A 25,966-nucleotide genomic window follows, 5' to 3' on the forward strand; every position below is an offset into this window, starting at 1 on the left:
CTTTGACGAATAAAAGCAATGGTAAGGTGGTCATATGCAAGATTCCTCTTCAGTGCACAGCCCATTATTCAAACACTATGTTCAGAGATATAATCCTCAATTCTTTACCAAACCCTTATTTGACGTACTCTACAAATGACCAGAATAAAATGCAGGTTTCTTGATTTATTGGTTGTATTTGAACCCTGCTGTGCTGGGTAGAATAAGCAACTTATTGCCTGATAACATGCTGTGTCTCCACTCAGTGTTCTTCTTTAAGACATATGGCTCCTATTTAAGAAGATCTTATGTCCAGGTCAGGCTGCATTGTATCTACAGTAGTTTCTTATATAATCTTCAGAAACTCCCTTTTCATGTATAACAGAAATGGTGACATTTCAATTTGGGATGAAATTAATTGCTGTTGCTACAGAACTTTTCTTTTAAGTACATTGGAACAAAGTTTTAAATAGATGTTTTTGCACTGATGTCAATTCCAATGATCTGAGAGAATCTTCTGTATACCTTTTTGAACTCTACCATTTAGCTTCATGTCCAAATAAAGTTCATTTGGGTGTATAAATGGCCTAGAAACGCTGCTAGAAAAATGGTATTTAAAACCCATTCATTAAAACCTTTGGCAATCATTCCCTTCCATTTCTCCTTAAACTCGGGCCTAACCATGTGTTAAGTGAGTTTAAACAATCTTACATTGTTAGAGTTTTTTGTCACAAAGATGGAGAACTCTGGAAATGTCACCTCCTATACATAGTTACTGAGTGAGCTGGTTGGGTTCATTGCAGAGGTAGTAATTTTTCTTACTCCATAACAACAACGCAAGAGGATTTCCTTTTTTGAGTCCTTTAGAGATGTTTGTAGCAGAAGGGACATTTCCTTCTAATGGTTTACAAGGTGAATCAAAGTCAATAAGAAGAGAAATCTATACATTGTTGAAATACTGGCATGAACAGAAGTGTGGACAAGTGTCTCTTGATTTGACTTATTCAAATCACTTGGGTAACAGTGACAGATAAATCACCACTGGGATTACATCAACCTGAGGAGACTATGGACTCCCCCTTTCCCTTAGACTGATACGCATAGTCAGGGAATAGAAAAACCTCTCCATTGGTAACAACACTCAGGAAAAGGCTTGTGTGCTGGATGAGTACCCTTGTTAACATGTGAACTTTCTGACAATAAGCAAAACTGCACTTTTTCTCACCTGCATCCTGCAGATGAGCAAAGTTCATCCTGTAGATGCAAGATGATCCTTCATCTTTAGTCCTCAATTTGGGCCTTTACTACTACCGTGTAGTCATTTTGCTTAAGGACTAGGCATGAAATGAGAAATGCTAACCAAACTAGGATGTTGACATTGTTCCACCATTTTCCACTATCTTTTATCTACTTGCAGTTTCACTGCACAACATAAAATCCAACTGTGCTACCAGTTGTAGAAGTAACACAAGATCATTCTGTAGAAAATGTTCAGTTAAATATGATTCCCATCAGTAAATTACATTTGTGGTATTTTTAAAATGTCTTTTGCTCTATACAAGTCAATACATGTTTAAAAATAGTTATATCTCTGAAAAAGGGACACACACTGATACCGGTTATACGGTGAGTATGCTAAACCAAATACTTCCACAAACTGTGTTGTCTATCTCTTAAATACTTCCATAATGTCTGTCTCTTAAATATTACATTTGATGTAAGTTATCTTTTTTTCTTTGGCTATTACTTCAGGTATACATCTGGAGGTAGCTTGATATAGAAACAAAATATCTCAACTTGAAAATCCCAAACTAAAGATTTTGTGTGGCTCATGATACAAAATGCTGGAATGTTAGTTGTCCCATTTACAGAAATCGGGGCAGCGGGAGGATGTTGAAGCTTATATACATCTCTCTCCCTCTCTCTATCTTTTGCTACTATACATTGAACGGAAAATAAGGGTAATAGGAAGAAGACGTACCTAGCAGTGTCAAGACACAAGCCAATATTGCTATCAGGGCTCCAGTGCTAAGTCCTGCAGGCAAGATGTATGCTTCTGCATTGCATGTCTGAGCAACACCATCTGCATCACAATCACAGACTCTGATGGTGAGGGTATTAGTGCTACTAAGGGAAGGTGATCCGCTGTCCACAATGAATATTGGCAAGTAGAAAACAGACTGTTCCTGTCTTCGGAACCCATTTCTTCTGGTTAATACTGTCGCAGTGTTATCTAGATAAAGGAATAAAGAGATAGATACAAAATACATGACCTTTCTAAAGGTATAGGCTTTAGTTCTATAGGTTTTCTAAAACACAAGCCTATAGATAATAGTCTTTTAAGTGAAAGACTTTATAAGCACATTTATATTATTTCAACAAGTTTCTCTTTCCTGGTCACATATTTTTGAAACTGCAGAGATAGGGCCAGCTGAGAAATTATATCCAACTAAGCAAAAACATTTCTATTTCCATGAAAGACTTTCAAAACTACAGACATCTATTTGGTTTTAGTTAAGCTCACAGTTCCACATTCTTGATAGATAGCTGAAGATGAGATCATTATAAAAAAGAAAAAAAATTACTCTTCAGTGATCAGATTAAGTATCTATATACCTGTTTCAGGTTGAATTTCCAAGGATCAATTTATTTCAATTATTTACAAATACAGATGTCATATTAATGGAAGAGATGAACCTATTAATAGGAGAATAAGTTCCGAAGACCAACGAAATATTTTTTGAATGCAGGAAAAATCCAGTCGGTGCACAAGTACAGGTAATTGCAGCTGTAACAGATATGCACTTGTTTTCAGTCTCATCTGAGAGTCAAGATGAGTAATACAAACAGTCTAAAATGTGTAGCTCGATGCTGCTCTGAGCTGGGTGATTAAAAAGTCCATGTGTTCCAGAAAATATGTGCAAAACTCACTGTGTTCAATACAGGTTGACAGCTCCTGAGAGGTGGGGAATTACATCTCCTAGAATGTATAGGAAAGGTCGGTTGGTCCGTCTGTCTACCTACCTATCTATTTATGTATCTATTTATAGACAGGTAAATTATCTTGTGTCATCTATTACGATCTATCTGGCAAAATATGCCAGCACTTCTATCGATAGTCCTGTAAATTACCTTATTGTGTCATCTTTTATGATCTATCTGGCAAAATATGCCAGCACTTCATATATTATCATATGAGATATGCGTAAAATTATTTAACATCAAGGAAGGCAACTGCTGCTGTGTCTTGCTACTCCATTGTTCATATATTATCATATGAGATATGTGTAAAATTATCTAACATCAAGGAAGACAACTGCTGCTGTGTCTTGCTACTCCATTGATTTTACTGGCGTTGCAAAAGTCTGTTATTACTTTTTCCAAATTAGAAGTTCTCTGGAAGAGGGTTTGTCTTTTCATTAAATACTTTACAGTACTTGTAGCAATGTCAGATTTCTGAACAGAGTCTTATTCTAATGCATTTTTATTATTTTGATCGTTATTACTATTACAGTCTTTGTTTTTGAACTGCAAGCTGCTTATATGAAGAAAATTAAGCACGTGAGTAACTACATGCAGGGTATAGCAATAAAAAGCTGTGTGAGAGAACTTTATCAGGTTGCATGTTATACGTAGTGAATGTTGTTCAAAGTCTGTCTGTACAGACAGTATCCCCTAGTCCACCATATGTCTCTTTTTCTTGTTTTGTTAATAAGGATGACTTTGTGGCTCTGGTGTAGTACTGACCCATAAAAGAGCAATGCAAGAGTAACACCGTGACTATTTAGCTCTATTTGCTTCAGCTAATAGCTAAACTGACTGATACATGCCCAGCTGCTGTAGTATGCAGTGCAACTAATGAGAACACCAATTAGAAGTGTCTTCTCAGATATTTTAACTAATAGAAACGTGATGTCAGTCGGAGTCTTTGCATAAGTCTTTGGGGAAATAATCATAAAAAGTCTCTGTAAATATTGTAGGTAGCTTTCATTATCAAAAGCGTTCTTCAATAGGTGGTATACTTACTGGAAATATATGTTTTTCTAGAAAAAAAAACAACCAACCTCTCAATTTACTGTGCTTTCATTTTTTATGCCCTGAGTTATATTAATGAAACATGAATTCCTGGACATTTTTCAGTCACTGCCCCAAGGTAAATTCTAATTTAGATACAAACCTATGAATACAAGGAAAAAATGTGAGAAAAGTGACTTCTGGGGAAAACAAAGAAAAAAATACATATATTTGAAGCTGCTTTGTTTGGCTCAGGGTTTTAAATGATTCAAATAACAGCTTAATTCCCTTGACAAATAATCAACAGATAAAATTATTTTGTAGTTTAATTTATGTCCTGACCAGAATAGAAGACTATGTAGGCCATAATCAGCATGATATATTCAAAATGAAAGGTGTTAGTGATGAATATTTACCCAAACAAAATATCCTTACCTTTGTTGTCCTGTAGTGTAAAATTGTGGTTATTTGCTGCCTCTGCTGTTAAACTGAAGTAGAACTGATGGCCGTTTGGTGGGTCGTCTTTATCAATTGCACTGATTTTCTGGATCACCTGTTTTGAGATACATCAGGGCTTCATTGTTTGGAATGGTAAGAAGTATAAATACATGTGCATTGTCTAACCTCTTTGTTACCTATTAAAGTACCCACCCTCTCTTGAGTCCTGCTCATGCTGCATTTTGGTTTTCTCGTCTCCTAAGCGCGTACAGACATTATCAAAACTAAAACGTGACTTGACACTTTGTTGACCAAAAAGCAATGATCTGCAGGGCCTGTGAGAAAGTTAGGTCCTGTCATTCACCAGATCTTGGAGTATAAACTGCATAGCAGTGGAAGAAGTGTATCTTCTGGATGGCCCTTATCAGTGTCTGCAATCAAGGCTGGAAACTTTTGCAAGGAGACGATTATGCTTTTGAGCATTTTAATTCAAGTAGTTTTTGGGTTTTTTTAACATCATGAAAAATAAAAAGCCAAGTCATAAGTATATTAATATTTTCTGGAATTCCTTTTGTATTATTATCATTATTATTCCAGTTTTATTTTCTAAAATTCTGACAAAATCTGACTCTAAAAAAAAGTGTCACCATTGCTTAAAATCCATAAAGAATGCTCAGAGCTAACAGTTCTGACTAGACCACAGGGAAAACAAACAGGTGCTCCATTTTCTGTGTTTCTCCTGAACACAAGCTAATAATTGTAGTGTTTTCTGTTAAGGATTTAAATTATGCTGTGATATTGAAATGTGCAATAATCAACATCTGCCACAGGAAGGACAATATTCTAAGAGAAGGTTCAAAAGTGCAAAGTTTCCCAGGGAATATGTGAGATCTATGTGGGTAAAAAGCCTACTAGTTTTCTGGGAGAGAGAAGAGAGTATAAGAAAATATATCTATTTTCTGAGGTCTTACTAAGTACAGAGGAAAAGTCCAAATATGAGAGACAGCAAGGATGAACACCACCAGATACTTTCAGTTGAGCCTAGGACTACTTGAAAGACATTTGGGAAGTTGAAAACACTGGGGAATATGGCAGGAATACATCTCCCTGTGAAATTGTGGTCTTAGGGCCCATACTTCCTAAGGGAAATGAAAGCGTGTACTCATTTTAGGAATGGTAGGCCTTTAATCTCAGAATAACCTCTGTGTTATCACTTCCCACTTCCCAGCAAAATTAGGAGGAAGTACACATTCTTAATATTTTTCAAAATTAGGTGAGTTTAGCAAAATGTGTCAGTTAGTAAGAAAGCAAGAGATTTTAACAGTACCCTCAACAGGTAATATTTACACCTGAGTCTTTCTCGTCAGAGGTTTGGTAAAGATGTTAGGGTTTGATTAATATTTGCTTGTGCTGATTATATTTTATCTCAAAGCTGGCAAGCTTTTGTTAGGAAACGTTGCCTATCTGATAAAAATAAACATAAAAAAATCTATCAAGCCATACCTGACCAGGTTGAGCATTTTCACAGACAGTTGTCTCATACTCCATGGCAAACTCAGGGGCATTATCGTTGATGTCAAGGATAGTGATGGCTACATAGCCTCTCCCAGTCTGTGCTGGATTCTCTATAAGACAAGAAGCCAACAAAATGATTAAGAAGAGCTCCCTGCAAATTATTCTTTGGATCAGCACGTTTTTCATCTGCATTCTTCTTTTGCATATACATGGCAAATCAATTACAATCGGTCCTAGAAAGACAAAGGAAGCTTGATCTTCTGGACCTAGTGGAAACAATATTTGTGTTTTCCAGCTACTTCAATTAAACTAAGGAATTCTCTCAGGGATAATCTGAAAATCTAGCTCACTGATCGCAGCATTGAATCACATCATATGGAAGGATAAGAGCAAGATGATGTAAAACCATCACCAAGGGGGTATAGCTAGCCAGAACAGCACTATTCATATCTGTAATACCATGGTTATTGCGGGTTATATAAATTTTTATTGCAATTCAGATTGATCAGGCTATCAAGAAGTTAAAAACAGAATTCCATCAGCTATGTGTAACAGAAAAAAAGAGGAAGCTGTATTCTTAAGCAATTCTCAACGTATTTAAAATGCACACACAACTAAATATTTCAACACTGTCATTAACATGTTGAATACGTTAAAGATGAATCACATTCTTAAACTGATGCACAGCTCTGGCTAAAATATTAATCCGTTCAGGGTCTAATGTCATCATTCTATCTTAAAGAGTATATATTTTTGAAATAAGCATAAAGGACATTGGTGTGTGATATACTTATTTTACTAAATAATACTTCTGATTTGGAGCAGGGAAAAAAGAGATTGCATTATTTTTTTACCACAAGTGGTGATATTAGCGGTAGAGCAGAGCAGAATGAAAAACTGTACAAACCTTCAAATATGTACCTATGTTTTAATAGGGTATTGCAACGACATTTTAGTAAATATTATAAGTATTTAAAGCAATGTATCCAAATGTAGATCACAAAACATTTTGTTTTGCTTTTTTATTCCACAGGTGAAATACTAGAGTAAGCAATTTTGACACCATCACTTTCCTCTGCTGATCTAAGCTTACTGAAAATCAAGCAGGCCATGAACATAAATTAAAGCATCGTAAGGTACTACTTGTGCTCCTAGACTCTCGCTTGTGTTAGGGATGTCCCTTGGCTACCTTGTCAGCTCTGTTACTACCCAGGAAAATTTTTGGTTTCCACGCTGGCCTCCTAGACCAAAATTCTGCTCCTGAGAATACAAAATAAATTCATACAGACACTAAATGATAAATGTTAGCTTTCAGGGTAAACATTAAGTTAACCTCACTGAAAGCAAGAAGTGAAGATTTTTAAAATAGCAGACCAGAGAACTGATAACCCTTTTATTACCACAATCCAACAGAGTAGTAATAAGGATGAAATTTGAAGAAACAAACAAAATTCTTGTTGTGTGTGCTTGAAGGGTTCGATTCTTCAACACTTTTCAGCTTACGTCAGAAAAGATAGCAAATACAAAATATCCTCTACAGTCTGCCCTTAGAGTCCGGAAAGTGAAACCACACAAGCATTCACATCCCCTCTACTTCATACCTTTTAAGAATGCTGTGGTTGACCAATAGCAATCAACTCTAAGTGAGTGCCGTCACTAAGAAGGGCTAACTGTTCTCCTCTGTACTCAATATCACTTTTCCTCTAATGAAACTTGGTCTGAGACTGCTGACTTAACACATTTCAGTTTCCTTGGTACTTGCTTTTCTGAAGTCAAACGGCTAAGGAAAAAGCAAATACTTAATCTGTTTTATTTCTGATTTTTTTATCACATAGATTTCTTTTACATTGAATAAGAAGTTACTTTTATCTGCCATGGTTTGACACTGTCAAAATTTCTTTCAATGCAGCTGACCTAAACCAACCAACCTTGAACTTTTACACATAAACAGCGAATAAAATCTTTAAATTGTTACTTACGACTCTCCATAGCCAACACTGTGATATTATGGACAGCATTAGTCTCCCTGTCCAAAGATTTGGCGGTTGTAATGACTCCACTGTTGGCATCAATATTGAAATACCTCTCCAGGTCTGTGTTTCGATCTATTGAGTACCTAAGTGAAGGATGAAAGAAAACTTTTGATTTATGTTTAATTATAACTTGTAGAAATACTTCATTGATTTATTATTTCTTATTAGAGAGAAAGGTTTTACATGGTTTTCCCATTTTGAGCTTTGTTTTGTCCAGTTTCTCTGTGGGTTTGAGAGAAGCAAAGCTGTATGCAAAGGCGAGAGAGTTACACAGCAATCTGTGCTGATAGTGATGGGTTCTGTTCCCACAGTGTCCTCCTAAGTGAGGTTATAGGTATTCCCCTCATTTTTCTTTCTTCCTCTCTGTTGTAAGGCAAACTTTCATTTATTCATGAATAATGAATATACTTGGGTGAAGCCCAATTCCAGTTGGAAGTGTGCTACATGGCAGTACCAGCTGGGCGCTGCTCCCATGGGGGCTGGTGGTCTGAGGACACAGTTTTCCAGCACCAGCAGAAAAGCCCCTGAGTCACTACACGGACAGGGAAAAAAAAGCAGATGATGCAGAGTAGGTCAGGGGATTGCATGTCATCACTGTCAGCTCCCGGTGCTTTACTGTCATTAGACAAACGCAGTCTCATGCCCTTAACTCTTTAGCTTAACGTATCTTTTACCACTAAATTTGTTTTAAGAAGGGGAAATGAGCGCCTTAGCAATCCAAAAATAGCGTAAGGGAAAAGGTCAAAATGCCTGTGGGTGTTGTGCTTATAACCCTCTTTAGAGAAAGGGACAGTTGAATAGGCAGATTTAGATTTACAACTGGAAAGTTCTTGACATTAGATTTAATATTGGCTTAGATTCTTGCACTCTCATTTGGATCAAGTATGTACTCCAGAGCACTTCCCTACGCTCAGGATGAATGAAAATATCCAAATCAGACTAAGCGTGATCATTACAATTATTGTCGCATTGATGACATATTAGATTATCGATATAACATTAACCCAATCCTCTGAACAAAGTGGAAGGAGGGATTATGGTACTTAAAAAAACTGGACTTCCCAGATATAATAATCTTATGACACTATTTGTTTGTTCCATGTCGTAACATACCAGTTTCTGCTTTGTTGTATTACTGTGTTTTTATCTGTCCCACTTGGCTGCAAAATCCTGGAGCAGAGGCTTGTTACATAATTAGAATTGTTTTACGGTATTGTGTCACAGTGAGAGAGAAAACGGAGTAGAGTTGTAACAACAACAGTAACGGCAGTTTCCATGGATTAAGACTCTCCCTATTTCACTTTCTTTTTTTCATTTTATGTTAACTGTAGGTCATTTTTTACTTTATTTCATGCCAGAGCTGTTGCTTATTTGGTCAGCAGTGATTTTCAGCTGTTTTGTGGCTGGCAAGTTTCCCCATGAGATTCTGCCCGTCACCTCCGCTATGTAGTCGGTCTTGGCAGGCCTCGTAGCTGGGATTCAATCTCCTGCCAGTCCTCAGATTTCCCAGTTACTAACATGATCACTATGCAATGTGAAGAGCCAAAGACCTTTCTTAAAAATATAGTAAGAAACCAAGAAACAGCGAGGAGAAGGAGAAGGAGAGGGAGAAGGAGAAGGAGAAGGAGAAGGAGAGGGAGAAGGAGAAGGAGAAGGAGAAGGAGAAGGAGAAGGAGAAGGAGAAGGAGAAGGAGAAGGAGAAGGAGAAGGAGGAGAAGGAGGAGAACTGAGAAATACCAAAAAAGGAAAAGAAATCAAGAAAGCAATAAACAGAAAACAACAAAAATGAAGGAAGGAAGGAGAAGGAAGGAAGGAAGGAACAGATGAACGAATGAATAAGGGAGGAAAGGGGAAAGGGAGGGAAGGAGGGCAAGCAAACCAGTTATATAAATTGGATGACAGGTTTTTAGGAAACAAGAAGAAATATAGTTTTAATGCATAGGAAACAAACAGTTTTCTTTAACTTATTTACAAATGTTGTATCCATATTCAAATTCTAAAAAACCTGTTTTAAATACTTTTAATCCTTTAATTCCGTGCAGTCATTAATACTTGAAAATCTTTGAGCTGCAGGAGTTTTAAATCCTTTATTTAAGCTAGTTCAAACATCAACAGTTCTCTGGTCCATACGAGATAACCTCTTAGTTTCAAAATATTTATGACTTCTCCCCCCAGTATTGTCAAGGTTTTATTTGTGTCTGATTGTGTAATATCAACATTTTCTGAATTGTAACAAATCTAATTTTTAATCAATATAATCCAATGTGTGGAATTTGGAATATTTATTTGTAGGTTAATAGTTTAAACTTCTTAAATAGATCATAAAAAGTATTATGCATTAATCCTCCTTAACACATTCCAATTTTAGGTGAATCTAGCTCCGATGTATATCAAAGCAGATGCAGGACAGCTTTAAATTATATGATCTGTCAGTACCCCCAACAATGTACACAGCAGATTCACAAACATATAGATAAACCCTCACTGCTTTTATTTTTCCTCTCTCTCAAATTCCAAACAACTTTGAAGCAGAAGAATTCTTCAAGATGTTAGTTAAGCTGGTGATATAAGTATTTTTTATGCTGGAATTGTAAAAACTAACCAGATCAAGGACAATAAACTCATCCTTATGTTTACACAGGAGTCAAATGCATTCTGAGCATGGACTGCATTTATGGAACTGGATTTAATCCTACTCTGCATGATTCTGCTAAACCAGATATCACACACCAGATGCTAACGTCAGTGCCAGAAAACACTGCCACAGCAAAGAACAAGCTCAGCAAAGATAAATTTCACAAGTAAATCCATGCCAGTCACCCATCTAGGACTTGTTTGTACATGATAGGAATCAGCTATTTTGAATATGTAGCAAATAGGTAACAGAAGAGAGAGAGAGAACACTTACGTCACCTCTAGGAGTAAAACGTATGCTTTATTTTTACAACTTAAGATTGCTGCTTTACAAATTACAGAGTTGCACTAGAGTCCCAAGTTCATCTTCAACGCATGAAAGTAAAAATTTAACATCACCAAAAAAGGTGACATCAAAATGAGTTCTGTACCTGTAAAGTTCTTTTCTATGTATGCCCTAAATGAACAATAATAACAAATGAAACTTAGTACTGACTGTTAATTGTGTATCTGTTCCTCCTCCTGCAGGTGTTCACAAAAGTCCTGAGTCAGAAGTGTTACCCCCTAGATCCTTTGCATGTTCCTTTGACAATTAATATTACTACTCTGCATAAGAAAAGCAACAAGTAACTCATTGCCGGTTTAAATTAGGTGCTGAGTGTTTGTCCTTGAGATTTGACCTTTGGTACAGGCAAACATAAGACCAATAGTTTGTGTTTTCTTACGATTTCTTTGTGATCCTGGACATCAGATTATGGAAGACTTGCAGGTTCTTCACACACTGAAGACAAAGGAAGAGGCCCTTGACAGTTTTCATGTGTCTCTAGTGTTCATACCTCTTCCCATTCGAATGGAAGACGTTTGGCTGCAGCAGCATTTACAAAAGCCAAAAGATTATTGCCTTTAACCATTCTGACTAGGACAGGACGTGTCTTATCCTATCCATTTCTCTCATGTAAAGAGTTGGTTTTTATTGGTTTTTTTTTTCTGTAGGACCTCAGGTCTGGTTTACCATGCAAGAGCCTACGTGCTATTACATTCTTGTTCATGGTGCATGGAGAATATGAATCATTATGCACACATATATGTAAATTATATAGATATTTCTTGGTCCTGGTTGATTTAAGAGAACATAACTTCTTATAGATTATAATAGACTCTTCCTAAACTTAGAGAGAAATAAATGTGAGTAATGTGTGGAGGTTTTTTCCTTTGGAATCCTGAAATTATATCTTTTCTCTTGTTTGTTTCACAGAGATTTAAATATATTATATTTTCAAAGGTTCTGTAGTTCAAGAATATAAAAGTCAAAATAACGCAAATTCTTAGAACATCTCAATCTCCCTCTGCAAGGGAAAAAAGCTAGACTAATTTCTTTCAGTGTCACCAGAGACCCTCTCATGACAAAATGAACAACTTCAAGAGAAAGGCTATATAAATAAACAATTAAGACGTCTTATAATTACCTGACAGGACTATTTGAGGCGTCTGGATCATGGGCAGCCACAGTTCCAATGATAGTGCCAACCTTTGCTGCTTCAGACACCACCATGGAGTACAAACGTGAAGTAAATACAGGCGGCTCATCAACATCTTCTACGATTATCTTCACTGTTGTCATATCACTGAAGGGTCCCAGACTCAGGAAGCGAGGGTCAACATGCATATTGGCTGCTTCTATCCTCAGGGTATAGCTTGTCTTAGCTTCAAAATCCAGCTCCTATACGGGTAAAGTTATTTGGAAATTTTATTACCCAATGATGTTGCCGCAAACTTGTTTCGTTTACCACTGTCAGTAAGTACAAAATGAACTTTGCCATTTGCATCCAACCAGCACTTTTGATTGGCAGAGTACAGTTGACGGCTTATTTTTCAGCTTTCTCAAAACACTATTTGCTATGTCTCACTAGTGAATATTCCCCAGTGACTGTAATGATAAAAGTAGTTCTACCCTGTGAATGAAACAAGAATTCTCTGAGTTAATGGCAAAACTTTCTGTGGCTTCTGTGAAGACCAAATTCTCACCCACTATTTCATCACTGTGAATAAATACTTCTTTTTGTCTTATTCATATTTTATCTAAGGTAATGTCAAATACAATGTGCCATGTTACCCAGACGTAAGAACTCAATATAATATTCATTGGTGAAAATACCTAATTCAGAAAATTGTGGGGTTTTCTTGGTATAGCATTGGGAATGACTAATCTATTATTACTCCAAGCTCTGTATAAGTCTGTGTAGAAAATGTGGCAATCGATTAAACTACATTGTTTATATGACAATATTTTGTACTGACATGTACCCTGGAGATTGTTTGGTTTTGTTTTTCTTGTTAAACAAAATGCACATTAATTTTTCCCACCTTCATTCTGCTTTAATTTTCTTTGATGAAAGTATAATTTCTTTTGGAATAAAAATTGCATTAAAATTAAAAAGGACCCCCCACAACTAACGGGATCTCTGTGATCTGGAAGACAGTCCCATGAAGAAAATTACTCTGAAGGCAAAAGAGCATTTTAGCTCACAGACAATTATTGAAAGAAAGCACCATGTTAATATCAGCACTATTTGCCCTATATCTATAGTCTTAGTTTGCCAGCTTGCACCAAATGCCCAGCTAACTTTGCCTTTGCAATTCCAAGTTTAATCGTTAAGAAAAGCAACAAAAGACCCAAGCATTTCTAAAACTGCAGTCTGGTTACTCAGCTATATCTTTTCAAACTGTAATTCCAAGTGTATAAAACAGCTTAAAACAGTTTTTCTGCAGTTCTGATTCCGCATACATCATAGGGATCTGAAATGGGCTTGCAAAATAATCTGACAGCATCTGCAAAACATTCCTGTACTTGTTCAGAGGAGTAGCAGAGGTAAAACACACATCTGTTGACCTACAAATGCAAGGGCCCAAGATCTCCATCAAGTTACAGTAGGATAAATCCCAAATGAGTATCTTGAAGTCAGCAATTATGCTGACATTGCAATACACCTGTAAACAGTCTAGATTTAAAAATGAAAAATGAATTGCAGCACATCACACTCAGAAAGGCACTGAACTTTTATAAACTCTATGTGGTAGCAAAAGTCTTCTCCAAATGGGAATACACGTGGCCCTCATGTTATGCAACTTCTTACTTCTTGCACTGAATCAGAGCTGTAGTATCCATAGCTCTCCAAACACAGATATGCCGTAAAAGACAGGTTGTCTGGATACTGCTTACTCTATTGGATACAACTGGTCAGTATTTATTACTAAAGCATGTTTAGTTGTTTTTAATTTTAATTTGGGTTTTATATTTAAAGTACAATATATGTGTTATTAAATAAACCTCACAGCCGTAATGCAAATGTAATGTGGTGTTAGGATGATGAAAAATGTCTCAGAAACTCTATTGTGTGGTGATAACAATTAAACAACTGATATGACCAGATGAGTAGCAAGCTTAAGGAGAAGACAACCAAGCACACAAATATCTTAAGCCTTCTCATTTTCCAGTAAAAGCATCATATTAACTAAACAAATAATAATCTAAAGAACGTCAAAGACAAAAAGCTGAGATTTGTTGAACTAAAAATAAAAAGGTAACGCTTTCACAAACGATGTATTTTTAGTCAGAATGTACAAAAATATGTAGTGGAGAAGCGAAGGGTAATTCATTCTTATTAATCACTAATATCTGTTGAAACTGGGTGATTGAGATTACAGCAATAGTTAACCAAATACATGGAAATATATCACAAGACTGCAGACAAGATAGCTTCTTATGAAATACTAACGTCAACACCACAGTCATCCTAAGAAAAAAAGGTTATGAAAATTCTGATTTAATAGAGAAAGTGCATAGACCACTATATGTAATTGGACAAATTATATCAATTTTAATTTGAATACACTAAGCATGATAATGAAGAAATATTATTTAAATTAATTTATAGCCATTCCCCCATTTCTGTACTGATTAAAGAATACTAAATTAGAATTTTAACAATGGAAATCATAAAAACATGTTTTCCATGTGAATATTTATCACAAGGGATGATACACATTCACTTTTAAATCATCGTGTTTCATCCTTGTAATGTAGGAAGAGGTCATCATTTATTTGAGTGGATCACAGGAGTGTCAGACTCGTAGGGAACACACAAACCCCACTTTCGTTAGAAAGGTGTTTCCTCGTAGAGAAGGATGCAAAACTAATGATGGTGTAGGTGCATACTCTAAACAGGCTTGCTTACTAAGTGCAGGTTTCATCTTCTCTAACTTAGCCACGTACATGTGAGAAAACCACCATAGGGTGCTTAGTGTGAGTGTAGCAAAATTCTTCCAGGGAAGCAATCGGCTGCTTTACTTATGAATGCCTGTTTTTCACCAGTCACTGGTAAGGGAGTCGCAATAACTGGGAGAAGTAAACATCTGCTTTCAGGAACATGAATCCTGCTCTAGGATTCTCACAGGTATCTTCTGGTACCCAATGTTGCTGATAGTTTCTAAAAACTATAAGGGTCCTTAATGAAAAATAATGAAAAATAAATAAGTAATAAATCTAACGTATGCTCCTGTGAGATACACATCCTGAGATCCTGTGGCAAATACACAGGTACCAGGTTTTGAAGTTAAATATATTCTGGGAAAATAAACAAAACCTCTAAGATATGATCAGTATGCAAGCATTCTTGACCTGGTGGAACTATTTCAACAATTCGTAGATAAGATAATGAAGACATTACATACTACGGACGTTAATGAAAGACTGAAAAAGTGAACTGAAAAGATTTCCTTTTTTTTATTTCTTCTTATCTAATTATCACTGATATCTCTTGTACAGAGAACATAATTTAACTAGCTTTTGGATCATGCCTTCATTATTTCTTGCTATAACAAAAGCACAAGATTCTAATAATGGAATACCAAGTCAACAGACTACAAATCACTGCGTCAGTGTTGAAGGTTAAATGGACAATGCATATTTCAGTCCTTTAGTACAGTGAATGGAGCTTGACAGCTTCATTAATACCTGTGTATTAGTGTTATCTGATCAGATCCTGTGCAGGATCCATTTATCTTTCTCTCATTTGGGAGTTTGTGTGACCTTTCCACCTTTCTTTTTTTTTCTTTTTTTTTTTTTTAATTTTTTTTTTAAGGGATAAGAATTTTATCCTGTCTGAAGGAAACTACAAAATAAGTCATCTATATTACAGAGTCTGGATATGAAGTTATCACTCACAGGAAGCTCATTTTTGTAATGTTCATTTTTTATTGTATGGTAACTTTGTAATAATGTACTTTTCAGAGGTGAAAATCCCATTTTTAAGCCCGGTTGAGGTTTTATATTGAAAACTGCAGTATATCAAACAAATGCACATTATCTCTCAAAGGAACCATGGAAGCCTCAAGTTCTTACATTGTAAACTCTGATATAGAATTGAAAGAAAATTTCCTAGCTGAAAAAAAAAGTGAAATGTTAACAGTAATAGAAAGATAGCTTTTTACTCAGAAGCTTACGCTTAAACCCCCCAGTTTTATAATTGCCACTGCTACTCTTAGAACAAACTCAAGTTTTAGAATAATCTCTTAGCAGTCAATTTCTATGAAAAAGTACTTTGCAACACTATTTTTACATTTTTCCTTCTCACATTCAAATTGGCTGGGGATATTGTGGTAGTGCTGTGTACTGGGGGGAGAAACGAAGGCAAAATGAGCGAGAACTGTACCATGGGAAATCTTAATGCTTGTCACTTGCTACAGTAAGACATGACAACCCTCTCTATATAGAGTCTCCAGGCTTCTCTTTTTTTTTGCACTTAAGTCCACTAAAATCTCTCCATAGATTTCAAAATGGCTTGAATCAGATCTCATAACCTTCCAAAAAGTCACATATGATAAAAATATACCTTGCAGCCTCTTTTATTATTAAGTTAATGTTACTGTTTTAAGCACCAAGTATTTGATAAAAATGTAGGTGGATACAGATCATCTATCAGGTTTTTATCTTAAGATACTTTGCTACTAGGCTTTTATTACTACCGTGGTCTAACTATAGCCTGCAACTCCGTGAATAAAGTGAGATCTGTACTTATAGGATGCCTTTTTCAGTACACTACTTTTAGGAATAGTGCTTTGGAAACTACAAAAGATACGGTTTTATGTGTTCATTTTGCTTAGAAAGGGAAGCCAAGATTGCATTCGTGTGTATTACAATCAGGATTCTGAGAACAGTCAAAGTAAATTCACTTTGAAATTGTACACACATAGGTTTGCATGGACACTTCAGAATTTGTTGTATTAAATGACTGAATCATCATTCACTTCCTTAAACATTTCTTCAATTCTAAGGTTGCTACTGCAGAGGCAAATCCAAGACATTTTTTAAAACTCCAGTATATTCAGAAAAATTACACTTTTCTTCCAAACACCCTCACCACTGTGAAATGGAGCTATGCAAATGATCTGAGTCCTTACTAAGAGAACATTGGTAGCAGAATGTAAATTACAAATGAAACCACAGGAAGAAACTGATCCTACTCTACAGATGGAGAACTGAGTCACAGTGTGAACCAGGATAAAATTTTCAAATACTTCTAAGAAATATAAATACCCAATTCCTTTTCAAAAACCGTAGAAGCAATTTTTTTTTTTTTCTGAAAACACCACCTAAGATGGATGTTTTCCTAAACCCTGCTTAAATGTAACTTACACATCTGATTTAGCTTTACTTAGGAATTCACTACAGAGAGTGTGCCCACGGGGTGGAGAATAGCCAAACTCTCCCATTGTTTGCAACATCAGAACTCTCACACAAAGTTTGAGGAAGTTGGTATCTTTAGACTGCTCTGTACAGAATAAAAATAGAGGAAGAATTTCCTTCTGTTTCATGTGACAAGCAAGAAATTTTCATTCATTTATTATCATTACTTAATAAAAAAGAAAGTGGGAAAAGAAAAAAAATGGGAAGGTTTCCACAGTGACTTGGAACTACTAGGCAGCGAATTGTATGAACATAGCAGGTTACAGGAAAAGACTCCCTATAGTTTTCCTACGGCTTTCCCACCCTTCCTGTAAGATGAGAATACTGCTCTGAACTGTGCTTATGGGTTCCATTCACTTATTGTGAATGGTTTCTACCAGTTTCTAGAAAATAAAGTTTGTCTTCTAGCGTTTTTCATACCCTATTGCAGGTCAGAAACAGAACATGGCTTCCTAAAACCAACCTACTCACTTTTATATACCATCCTAGATACATGCTGGATAAAATTTTTGCTTATGAATTCAGCCAATGAATTCAGTTAATGTATTGCAGAAGAAGGTAGACTTTATTTTTTAGTGCCAATAACCAAGTAAATGGTTCAATACTATTTTTACCAGCTCCTGTCATAAGATGAAATTCTAGCTTCACCAATCTCACAAAAAATCGATTCTATCCAGACTTAACCTCCTGTTATTATCTGAACCATAAATTCATGTGCAAAAGTTAGTCTTTGTCACAAAGAATATTTTGAAAAAGAGTTTTGTTTTGTGTTTTGGTTTTTTTTTTTTGTCTACAGTGAACTTAAGCAACTTGCTGGAATACATGAAGTTCACATCTCATTCATTTAATCCCAATTCCAACAAACTAACCAGGATGAAAGAAAATAAGATGTCGCAAGTATGTGAAAAAAAAAAATAGCAGTGAATACTGTACAGTGGTACAGCATGCATTCTCCTTAGTTGTGCTGTGTTAGGTGGTACAATCCTACTCTTTACTCTTTGGAGGGGTAATGACCAAGATGATGAAAACACAGAGAAAGCATTCCTCCCTTGTCTCATTCCGTATGGTCAAGGGAGTTGCTGTAAGATTACCAGCCCATTGCCAAAATGTTATCTTGAACCGAGGTTCAGTGCGGTAGTCGGTACATCCTGACACTACGCCCCAGGCAGCAGCAGTACCAGCATGCTCAGGAACACGCGATCCCCAGTCCTGCCATGGCTGTAAAAACCGTGAGCAGAACTACTGCTACTGATTGAAAAACAACACTGTTCTCAAATTGTTTAGAGAAAAATCCATCCTGAATAAATCGGGCAAGCCAAAGAGGTATCTGGATTTAGCAATGCGAAAGAGAGAAATGAGGGAAGAGTACACTCCATATTTTGATGAATATCAGTGTTAGAGTAAAACCATGATTTTTTTTTTCAACTGACTTTTGGTGTTTTGAACTCTCTGTGTCATAGGGTGCGGAGAAGAACTGTGTTTGAATATGCATGGAAAAAAACCAAAACAAACCAAAAGTTAAGCACACTCATATCTCCTTCATCAATTTTGCCACCTTTCAGATCAATATATGTCAAGTCCATTATGCAAAAGTAATCTTAGGAAATACCTAGCCATGTAACATTTTTCTCTAATATGTCAATTCTTCCCTTTTTTAAAAAGTTCATTTTCCTGAATTTACATATATAAATAATTTATTTATAATGTTTGCTGATCTTTGGGCATTTTCTCTCATATTTCATCCACTTGGAGCATACAAAAATCCTGCTTTGCTCGCTGAATTCTTAAATCTCACATCTCTCCGTTATTTTTTTTTCACAGATGCTCCCTACGTATTAAAAAAAGGTCTTAGTTTTTAGTGAGGAAGTCGACTTCTCAAATTGTCTCAAAATGGTTATCCATAGAAAAAACAGAATGTAAAATCCTCCCTTTGTGTGTGGAACTCTGATAACCAGGTGCCAAACTTTCTCCACAACAGCCAGCAGAAAAATGAATGGAGCAATGCCTTCAGCTGCTCAGAGATACTGGAGGTGATTTTCATGCCTAGCCTGCTGATTTGTATGTATGATTGCAGCAAAAGTACGCAAAGCTAAAGCATGCATTTGCATTTAGAACCAAAGCGTGCCTTTTCAGAAGTCTTTACCTTGGCATTTTGCTGCTTGATGCTTACACAGACATGTCATCTGAGCGTATAAATACACACGAGTTTAAAATGATGGGCATGCGTTTGGAGGCTGAGCTGTTTCTCAATGCCTCCGCTGATTTCAGGGGTATGAAAAGGAGAGAGCTAATTACACCCAGAGGTGTACAGAACCATCATGTGCTGGATAGTAAAATATTTACGCAGATTCCAGGCTACAGACTTAATTTCTTCCCTGACTCCTTACCAACAAGCACACGTTGTCATGCAGGGATAACGTCTGCCTGACCCCATAGTGATGTGGCAAGTAAGGCTCAGTGGTTGAAGCCCATTTAACCTGCATACACTGTCATTAGTGGTCTTCTATGTAGTTGTTCACCAGAGAAGAATAAGGTGCAGTTGCCTGTTGGCCACCGTGCTTGAGCTCCTCACTTGCTTTCTCCTCCCCTAGCCAATGTTCTCTGCAGGGTGGGCAGGGAGCATCTTCCAGCGTTGGACAAGGCACCAGGTTCCCTGGAGTCCAACTGAAGAGCTAAGGGCACCCAGAGGTTTGGGAGGTGCCCCTCAGCACGGAGACTCACCTTTGGGTATGGCAGAGGAAAGAAGGTTGATAATAGCAGGGAAATTAGAGAAAAGCTCTAACGCTGCAGAGAAAAAAAGTCTGAATTCTTGTGTCAAAATATAGCAGCATCTAGGTTTAAAATCAATTAGAAAATTGGAACATTTCATCAAGTCAAAATTTTGTTACCTTTTTAATGTAGTCCAATAGCTATTTCATAAAGCACTTCTCAGGACAAATGTTCAGTACTGAGAAGTCCAGTTCAGCTCCCTAGCTAAAGAGATTACAGAAATAATAAACGACAATTATTTGGTCCACTGTACAACACTGGAATCAGGATATTCCAGGAACAAACACCATGACTGCGAGAGCATACTAAAAATTAACACGAATTCATCAGTTCTCAGATTAGATTGCTGAAACCCCCAACTGATTCAGTGCTGCTCACTGTGGCACTGGGAAATGCTCTCCCTCTGGGATAGGCATATTTCTTCCAAATCTTTGCTCAAAACCCTTAGATGAGCACACCGAAGGAGCCACATTGAATGTGGCTGTTGAACAAAGAGACAACTAACTTTTTATCACTTGCATTTCAAACATGCTAAGCAGAAATTAGCACTGTTTACAAGAAGCCTAAGATGGATGCTTTTGCCTTGAAATATGATGATTCACATTGCACTTATTAAAGCCTGGTCTTTCAAGGGTGTGGAATGTCCTGCATTTGCTCTGACGTCTGTGGATGCTTACCAGCTCTCAGTAGGTGCTCAGGGCACCAGAGAATTAGCCCATTGCTTTGCAACATCATGCAGTATTAACTTCTTCCAAAGGAGAAATGTTGCTGAAGTTTTTTTATATCGCTTTAGAAAGGAATTGATGCGTCAGAGGAGGAAAACAAAACCAAACCAAACCCCACAACTGGTAGGTGAAGTTTACAGAAATTAGAGAGTATATAGGGAAGAAAAATCTGCTATGGATTAACTACAAACAGACGTCCTTGTTCAGGAACATACTTACACATATTCTAAAATGCCAAGTCAGCCCCACATTTTAGGGGATATTAAATTGCTTAGCAGAGTTAGGGTCATAGATTCAGTATTGTCATTGCCAAACTTTCACTCATTAAGAGTATGAAATTATATGAGAAGAGTTTCTTCTGTCTAAGGTGTTGGGGCTTTTTTCCTGTTCTCCTCAAAATTTAAATTTTCTTGCAAAATATTTCAGTACACTTTTATTTCGTAAAAGTATACCCTAAAATGTGTTGCAGCAAGGTAAGAATGTTGAGTTTTATTATTTTTATGTAAGTATGAATTTTCAGTTTTAAAAAGTTAGTTTTCTAACTGTACATATAGAAAGCTGAGAATAAAAAATAATTAAATATTTTTATTTTTTTGAAATAATATTAATTACATTTGGGATCCATTTTGTATTTGGAGCTTGCCTTTTTATTATGAGATTTATTTTCACATTACCTCTTTAATGCAAGGACAAATGAGACTAAAGTTTAGATTGCTGTCCACCCTTCTATGTGCAGGACCTTTAAAAACAAAACCTCATCAAAATAATACAGCTATTGCCAAAAAAGCCCACAATAATTTTCAGTGCAAGTCATCAAAAACCTCAAAATCACACACACATGCACCCACCGAAGTCATGATGCCAATTGAAACTTACACAGTAGGTAAGGCTCTTCGAAACAAAAGCTCTTACTCTCATTACCTGACCTCATCTTGCACAGATCCAAAGAGAATCAGTGAGAAAAGTCAGACTTACCTTCTGAATTGTTATGATTCCCTCCTGGGTATCTTTGTCGACAGAAATTTTGAATACTCCCAAACCATCACTGTCCACAATCTTATACTCCATTTCAGCATTAGGTCCCACATCTGCATCTGCAGCTTTTATTCTGGCCACCACAGAAGCCACTGGCAAAGACTCTGGGACATTATACTGGTATGATCCTGTGAAATTTAAAAATGTAATGAGTTCAGAGTCTTCTGGGACTGTAGACTGAAAAAAAAAAAATAAAAAATCTAGCCTTCTTGAAATCTACCTTCTTTTAAATTATGCACTTGAATATTTACTCAGGTTACCAGAATATATTCCTCAGCCTAAAATAGAATTGCCCTTTTTTACTAGATTTTCCTTGTGACAGACTCTACTTTAAGTACTATGGGCATAATTTCTTCATATGACAAGAGAAGTACAATGCAAAGATGCAAAAACATAGTTCAAAACTTAAGTCTAAATCATGAGGTTAATGCCTGTTACAGAGTTCCAATGAAGACAATATTTTACTTTGTTTTCCACAAAAGAGGAAGAAAAGCAAGTAAGACAAATAATATCAATATGAACTCCTATTATTTTACAGCTATGTGTTTTGATTAGGCAGTTTGCAATCTGAATATGACAAAAACTGGTATACATTAATTTCTTTAACAGTAACTGCACCATCTGCATTCTTGAAAATTCCAGCTTTTCATTCAAGTAAAAAATGATATATGTGCTGTCAAAAAGGTATCTGAGTGCAGTCTGTAGCCAATAACACCCTCACCTTCAAAAATAACTTCAATTATTCTATTATTATTTCAAGCTGTTGGTGGCTTGAAATAACAGGAAATCTATTATGTACAGATCTATTTTTTCTATCACTGAAGTGAGGCTGGAGTGGACGAGAATATATTTTTCACATTATTTTAATTCTATTTAGCAAGGACCCTTTTTTTTTTTTTTTTTTTAAGAAAAAAACACCCCAGACAGAATGCTATTAATAAACTGAGCTCTTCAGCTTTGAGCGTACAACTGTGTACTCCTTTCTTTGGTTAGGGTGACAGCCACCTTGGCCAAAGAAAGTAAATGGAGGGAAGATGACTTTCCAGCTCTTCTGTGATTAACTCCTTAGGAAACATCATATGCACAAGAGAAATCCTGTTAAAATGTCAAAGGAATATGAATGATCGAGAGTCAAGTTAAAGAACTATGCAACCTGAAGTCTAATTGGCAAGAGCTAAATATCTATTAAAGTGTATCTTTTTTTGTCTTTTTATTCATAGAAAGGAAAGGAAATAAAATACATTAACAAATGTACCTGCTGTACATCATTTCAACTTCTCTGAAACATATTAAGAAAAAAGATTCTTCCAATATAATATTAAAAGCAATGATAATAATAAAAATAAAAATAAACATACTTTGTTGTCAGTGACTCTCAAAGTACTTAACATAGATGCTGAGTACTTTTTGTTTAAAAAGACCGTGACATATAAAGAAAATAACAATGTTTAGAAATAACATTATATGTCATATTTTTACAAAGTAACTTACGTCGTGGAAAGCGGGGTGGGTTGTCATTAACATCAGTTAGGGTGACAGTTACAGACGTAGTCCCTGATAATCCACCATTCTGCCCAACCATGTCCTTTGCTTGAATAACTAGTAGGTATTGGTCCTTGGCCTCTCGATCCATATTCGGAAGGGCAGTCTTGATAACACCTGCAGGAAGACAACATATGTCAATGGTTGCACAAGCAAATATGTTACTGTGAAAGCTGAGTTTGCCTTCAAAAGGTACCAGCAGATCAATTATTGTGACAAGAGAGGAAAGAATTAATTTCAACACTAATACCACATTTTTGACTAGGAGTTGAACTGACATACCACAAGCTTATTTTAAGTAGTCACCAAAACCCATCATTTTTTATTTAGTACTAGATTCTTTGGGTAATGCCATCCATGCCTCTTTTTTCCAAGTATCTTCTCCCTGAACTATAGACTACATAATATCTTGGGTAAAACTCCCTTCCCTGGAAGATATCATCTTCTGTGTTTGATTTCCAACTCTTTTAGAGCTAGGAAGAACAGAATATTCTGTGTTCATTTTTAAGATTCCAAGATCAAGATTCATTTCACAATGTCTTGAACAGTCGTTCACCACATTAACTCTTACTAATATTGATATCGTGCCACACTGTATATATATGAAATTATCTTATTTAACTATGTTTGCTTTAACAATATCCACTTCTAAACCCTTAGTGTAATTAAGAGATTTTTGATTTCTTAATTAAAATACTGTAATATCTGAAGTAGATTTTGTTATATCCATTTAATGATCTGCACACAATTTGTAATTAATTGATTTGAAATGAAAACCAGAAGAAAGCTCCAGGTTTCATCCTTTCAGTTCTGTTGATATAGATCAGAAAATAAATATGCCTTCTTAAAACGTGATGACTTTATAAATATTTCATGCTCAGTACACAGTACAGCCTCTAACTCTGATTTCCGGAGAGGCAGCCGTTTACTCCACCAGCACTTAGTGTCAGCAGCAAAGGAAATATGAACAAACTAAATAAAGGAGAGGTACATTGGGACACATATCTCTTCATCTGATATTTGTTGAATGTTTAGTTAGAGTTTTATTTCCTTTTCCCTTATGAATGTAGGACTTGTTATTAATCATCTCTAGGTTGAAACATTTATTTCACAGACTGTCTGGCACTATTTTGCCCATTTTACGAGACATGTTAAAATACAATTAATATACAATTTCATAACATTATTGTTTCTACATTGCTTTTTCTGGTCTGCTTGTTTTTCTATCAGAGTTAAATTGCCAGGCAATGTTAACCAATCATTTGGAAGCTAATTATCATGCACACAGGAAATCTGAGTATCACATCAAAGTGAAAATGTATGCAAACATTTCAGTCTGAATCCTTAAAGATTTTGATTTAGCAGAAAGTGTCATATTATTGTTCAAGGGTTGTCTGCAGTCATTATGACAATATACATTGTACGTACATACACATAGAGGGGGGAGAGAGAGAGAAAAAACCACTATAAATCCTATTCATCGGGGCAAAATAAAAGTGTTATATATATCTGCTGAGGATGGACCTGTTGCAATATGAAGATAACTACAGTACTTATTTCTGCAGATTTAGACATTTAAATCGAGTGTGACCGTTTGGTCATAGCATTGGGATTCAGGTCTGATCCACATCACAGATTGTTTATGACAAATAGGGTAAATAGTTTGTTTCTCCTTTGTCTCAACCTGTCCATCTCAAATGAAGTTTATAACTCTTCTCCATGTTGATGTAAGTGAAGGCTCAGGCACCAAACTGAACTGAAGAGAACGAGAACTTATTTTCCTGCTCTATGAAATGATACAGTAGACTGGGTAGTGTTTATTAAACCGGCAGACGATTAAAGGTTGCATCTTGTTGTGGCTTAAAATATTCACAAAATTTCATGAAAATACTAAAAAACATTCCACCGGTAACTTGTTTTGAAAGCAGCAGGAAAATGCTGTATCAGATAAAGGTAGGAAGCACAGTGCTTTCTCCTCCAAAGTAATAAAGAAAAGATACGTTTCCCACAACAAAGCTTCAGTTTAAAAAGTAGAATGGAGAGGTGATCATGCTGTAAATCTATACTTAAGGAAATCTGGCTATGTGACACTTCGATATTTCTAGAACAAACATCTGTAAAAAAATTTGTTCATAGCATTTTGAAATTTTCATTGATCAGAAAGATGGCAACAGACTGCAGACCAGGGGGCTGGTAGACTGACAAGAAGATAAAAATTCTCATTCCAGCAATGTCTGCTTATCACATAGCTCAGATGTGTGGTTTTTATAATCTATTCTGAAGAATAAGAGATTAAAAGATCAGCAAAATCCAAATGTAGTCAATTAACCAAGAGACCACATTAATAAGTTCCTAGCAGGTTTTAATGCACATTTTCTTTTTCTCCTCATGACTGCAGAGAGTTTATTGAAAGTTACCTGTTTTCGGCTCCACAGAAAAGTAAGGCTGTCCCTGCAGTATGCTGTACACCACCCGAGCGCTGTTGCCATAAGTAGGGTCATCTGCATCAGTGGCTGTCACTTGCACCACAGAGGTAC

At 36.1% G+C, this 25,966-nt stretch overlaps 1 protein-coding gene across 1 annotated transcript; it reads right to left on the bottom strand.

Annotated features, from left to right (window-relative positions):
• Nucleotides 1-1,960: 1,960 nt before the first annotated feature.
• Nucleotides 1,961-25,966, bottom strand: CDH7 (cadherin 7, type 2; the record flags this gene model as incomplete). The annotated part of the gene is made up of 8 exons (XM_009709731.1): nt 1,961-2,212; nt 4,429-4,546; nt 5,935-6,056; nt 7,926-8,062; nt 12,080-12,333; nt 21,828-22,015; nt 23,379-23,546; nt 25,847-25,966. Coding segments are annotated over 8 exons (1,359 nt in total), but the record flags the coding sequence as incomplete, so codon positions are not given.

The sequence above is a fragment of the Cariama cristata genome, unplaced genomic scaffold (genome assembly GCF_000690535.1).
Source record: "Cariama cristata isolate BGI_N322 unplaced genomic scaffold, ASM69053v1 scaffold2331, whole genome shotgun sequence".
NCBI classification, from domain to species: Eukaryota; Metazoa; Chordata; class Aves; order Cariamiformes; family Cariamidae; genus Cariama; species Cariama cristata.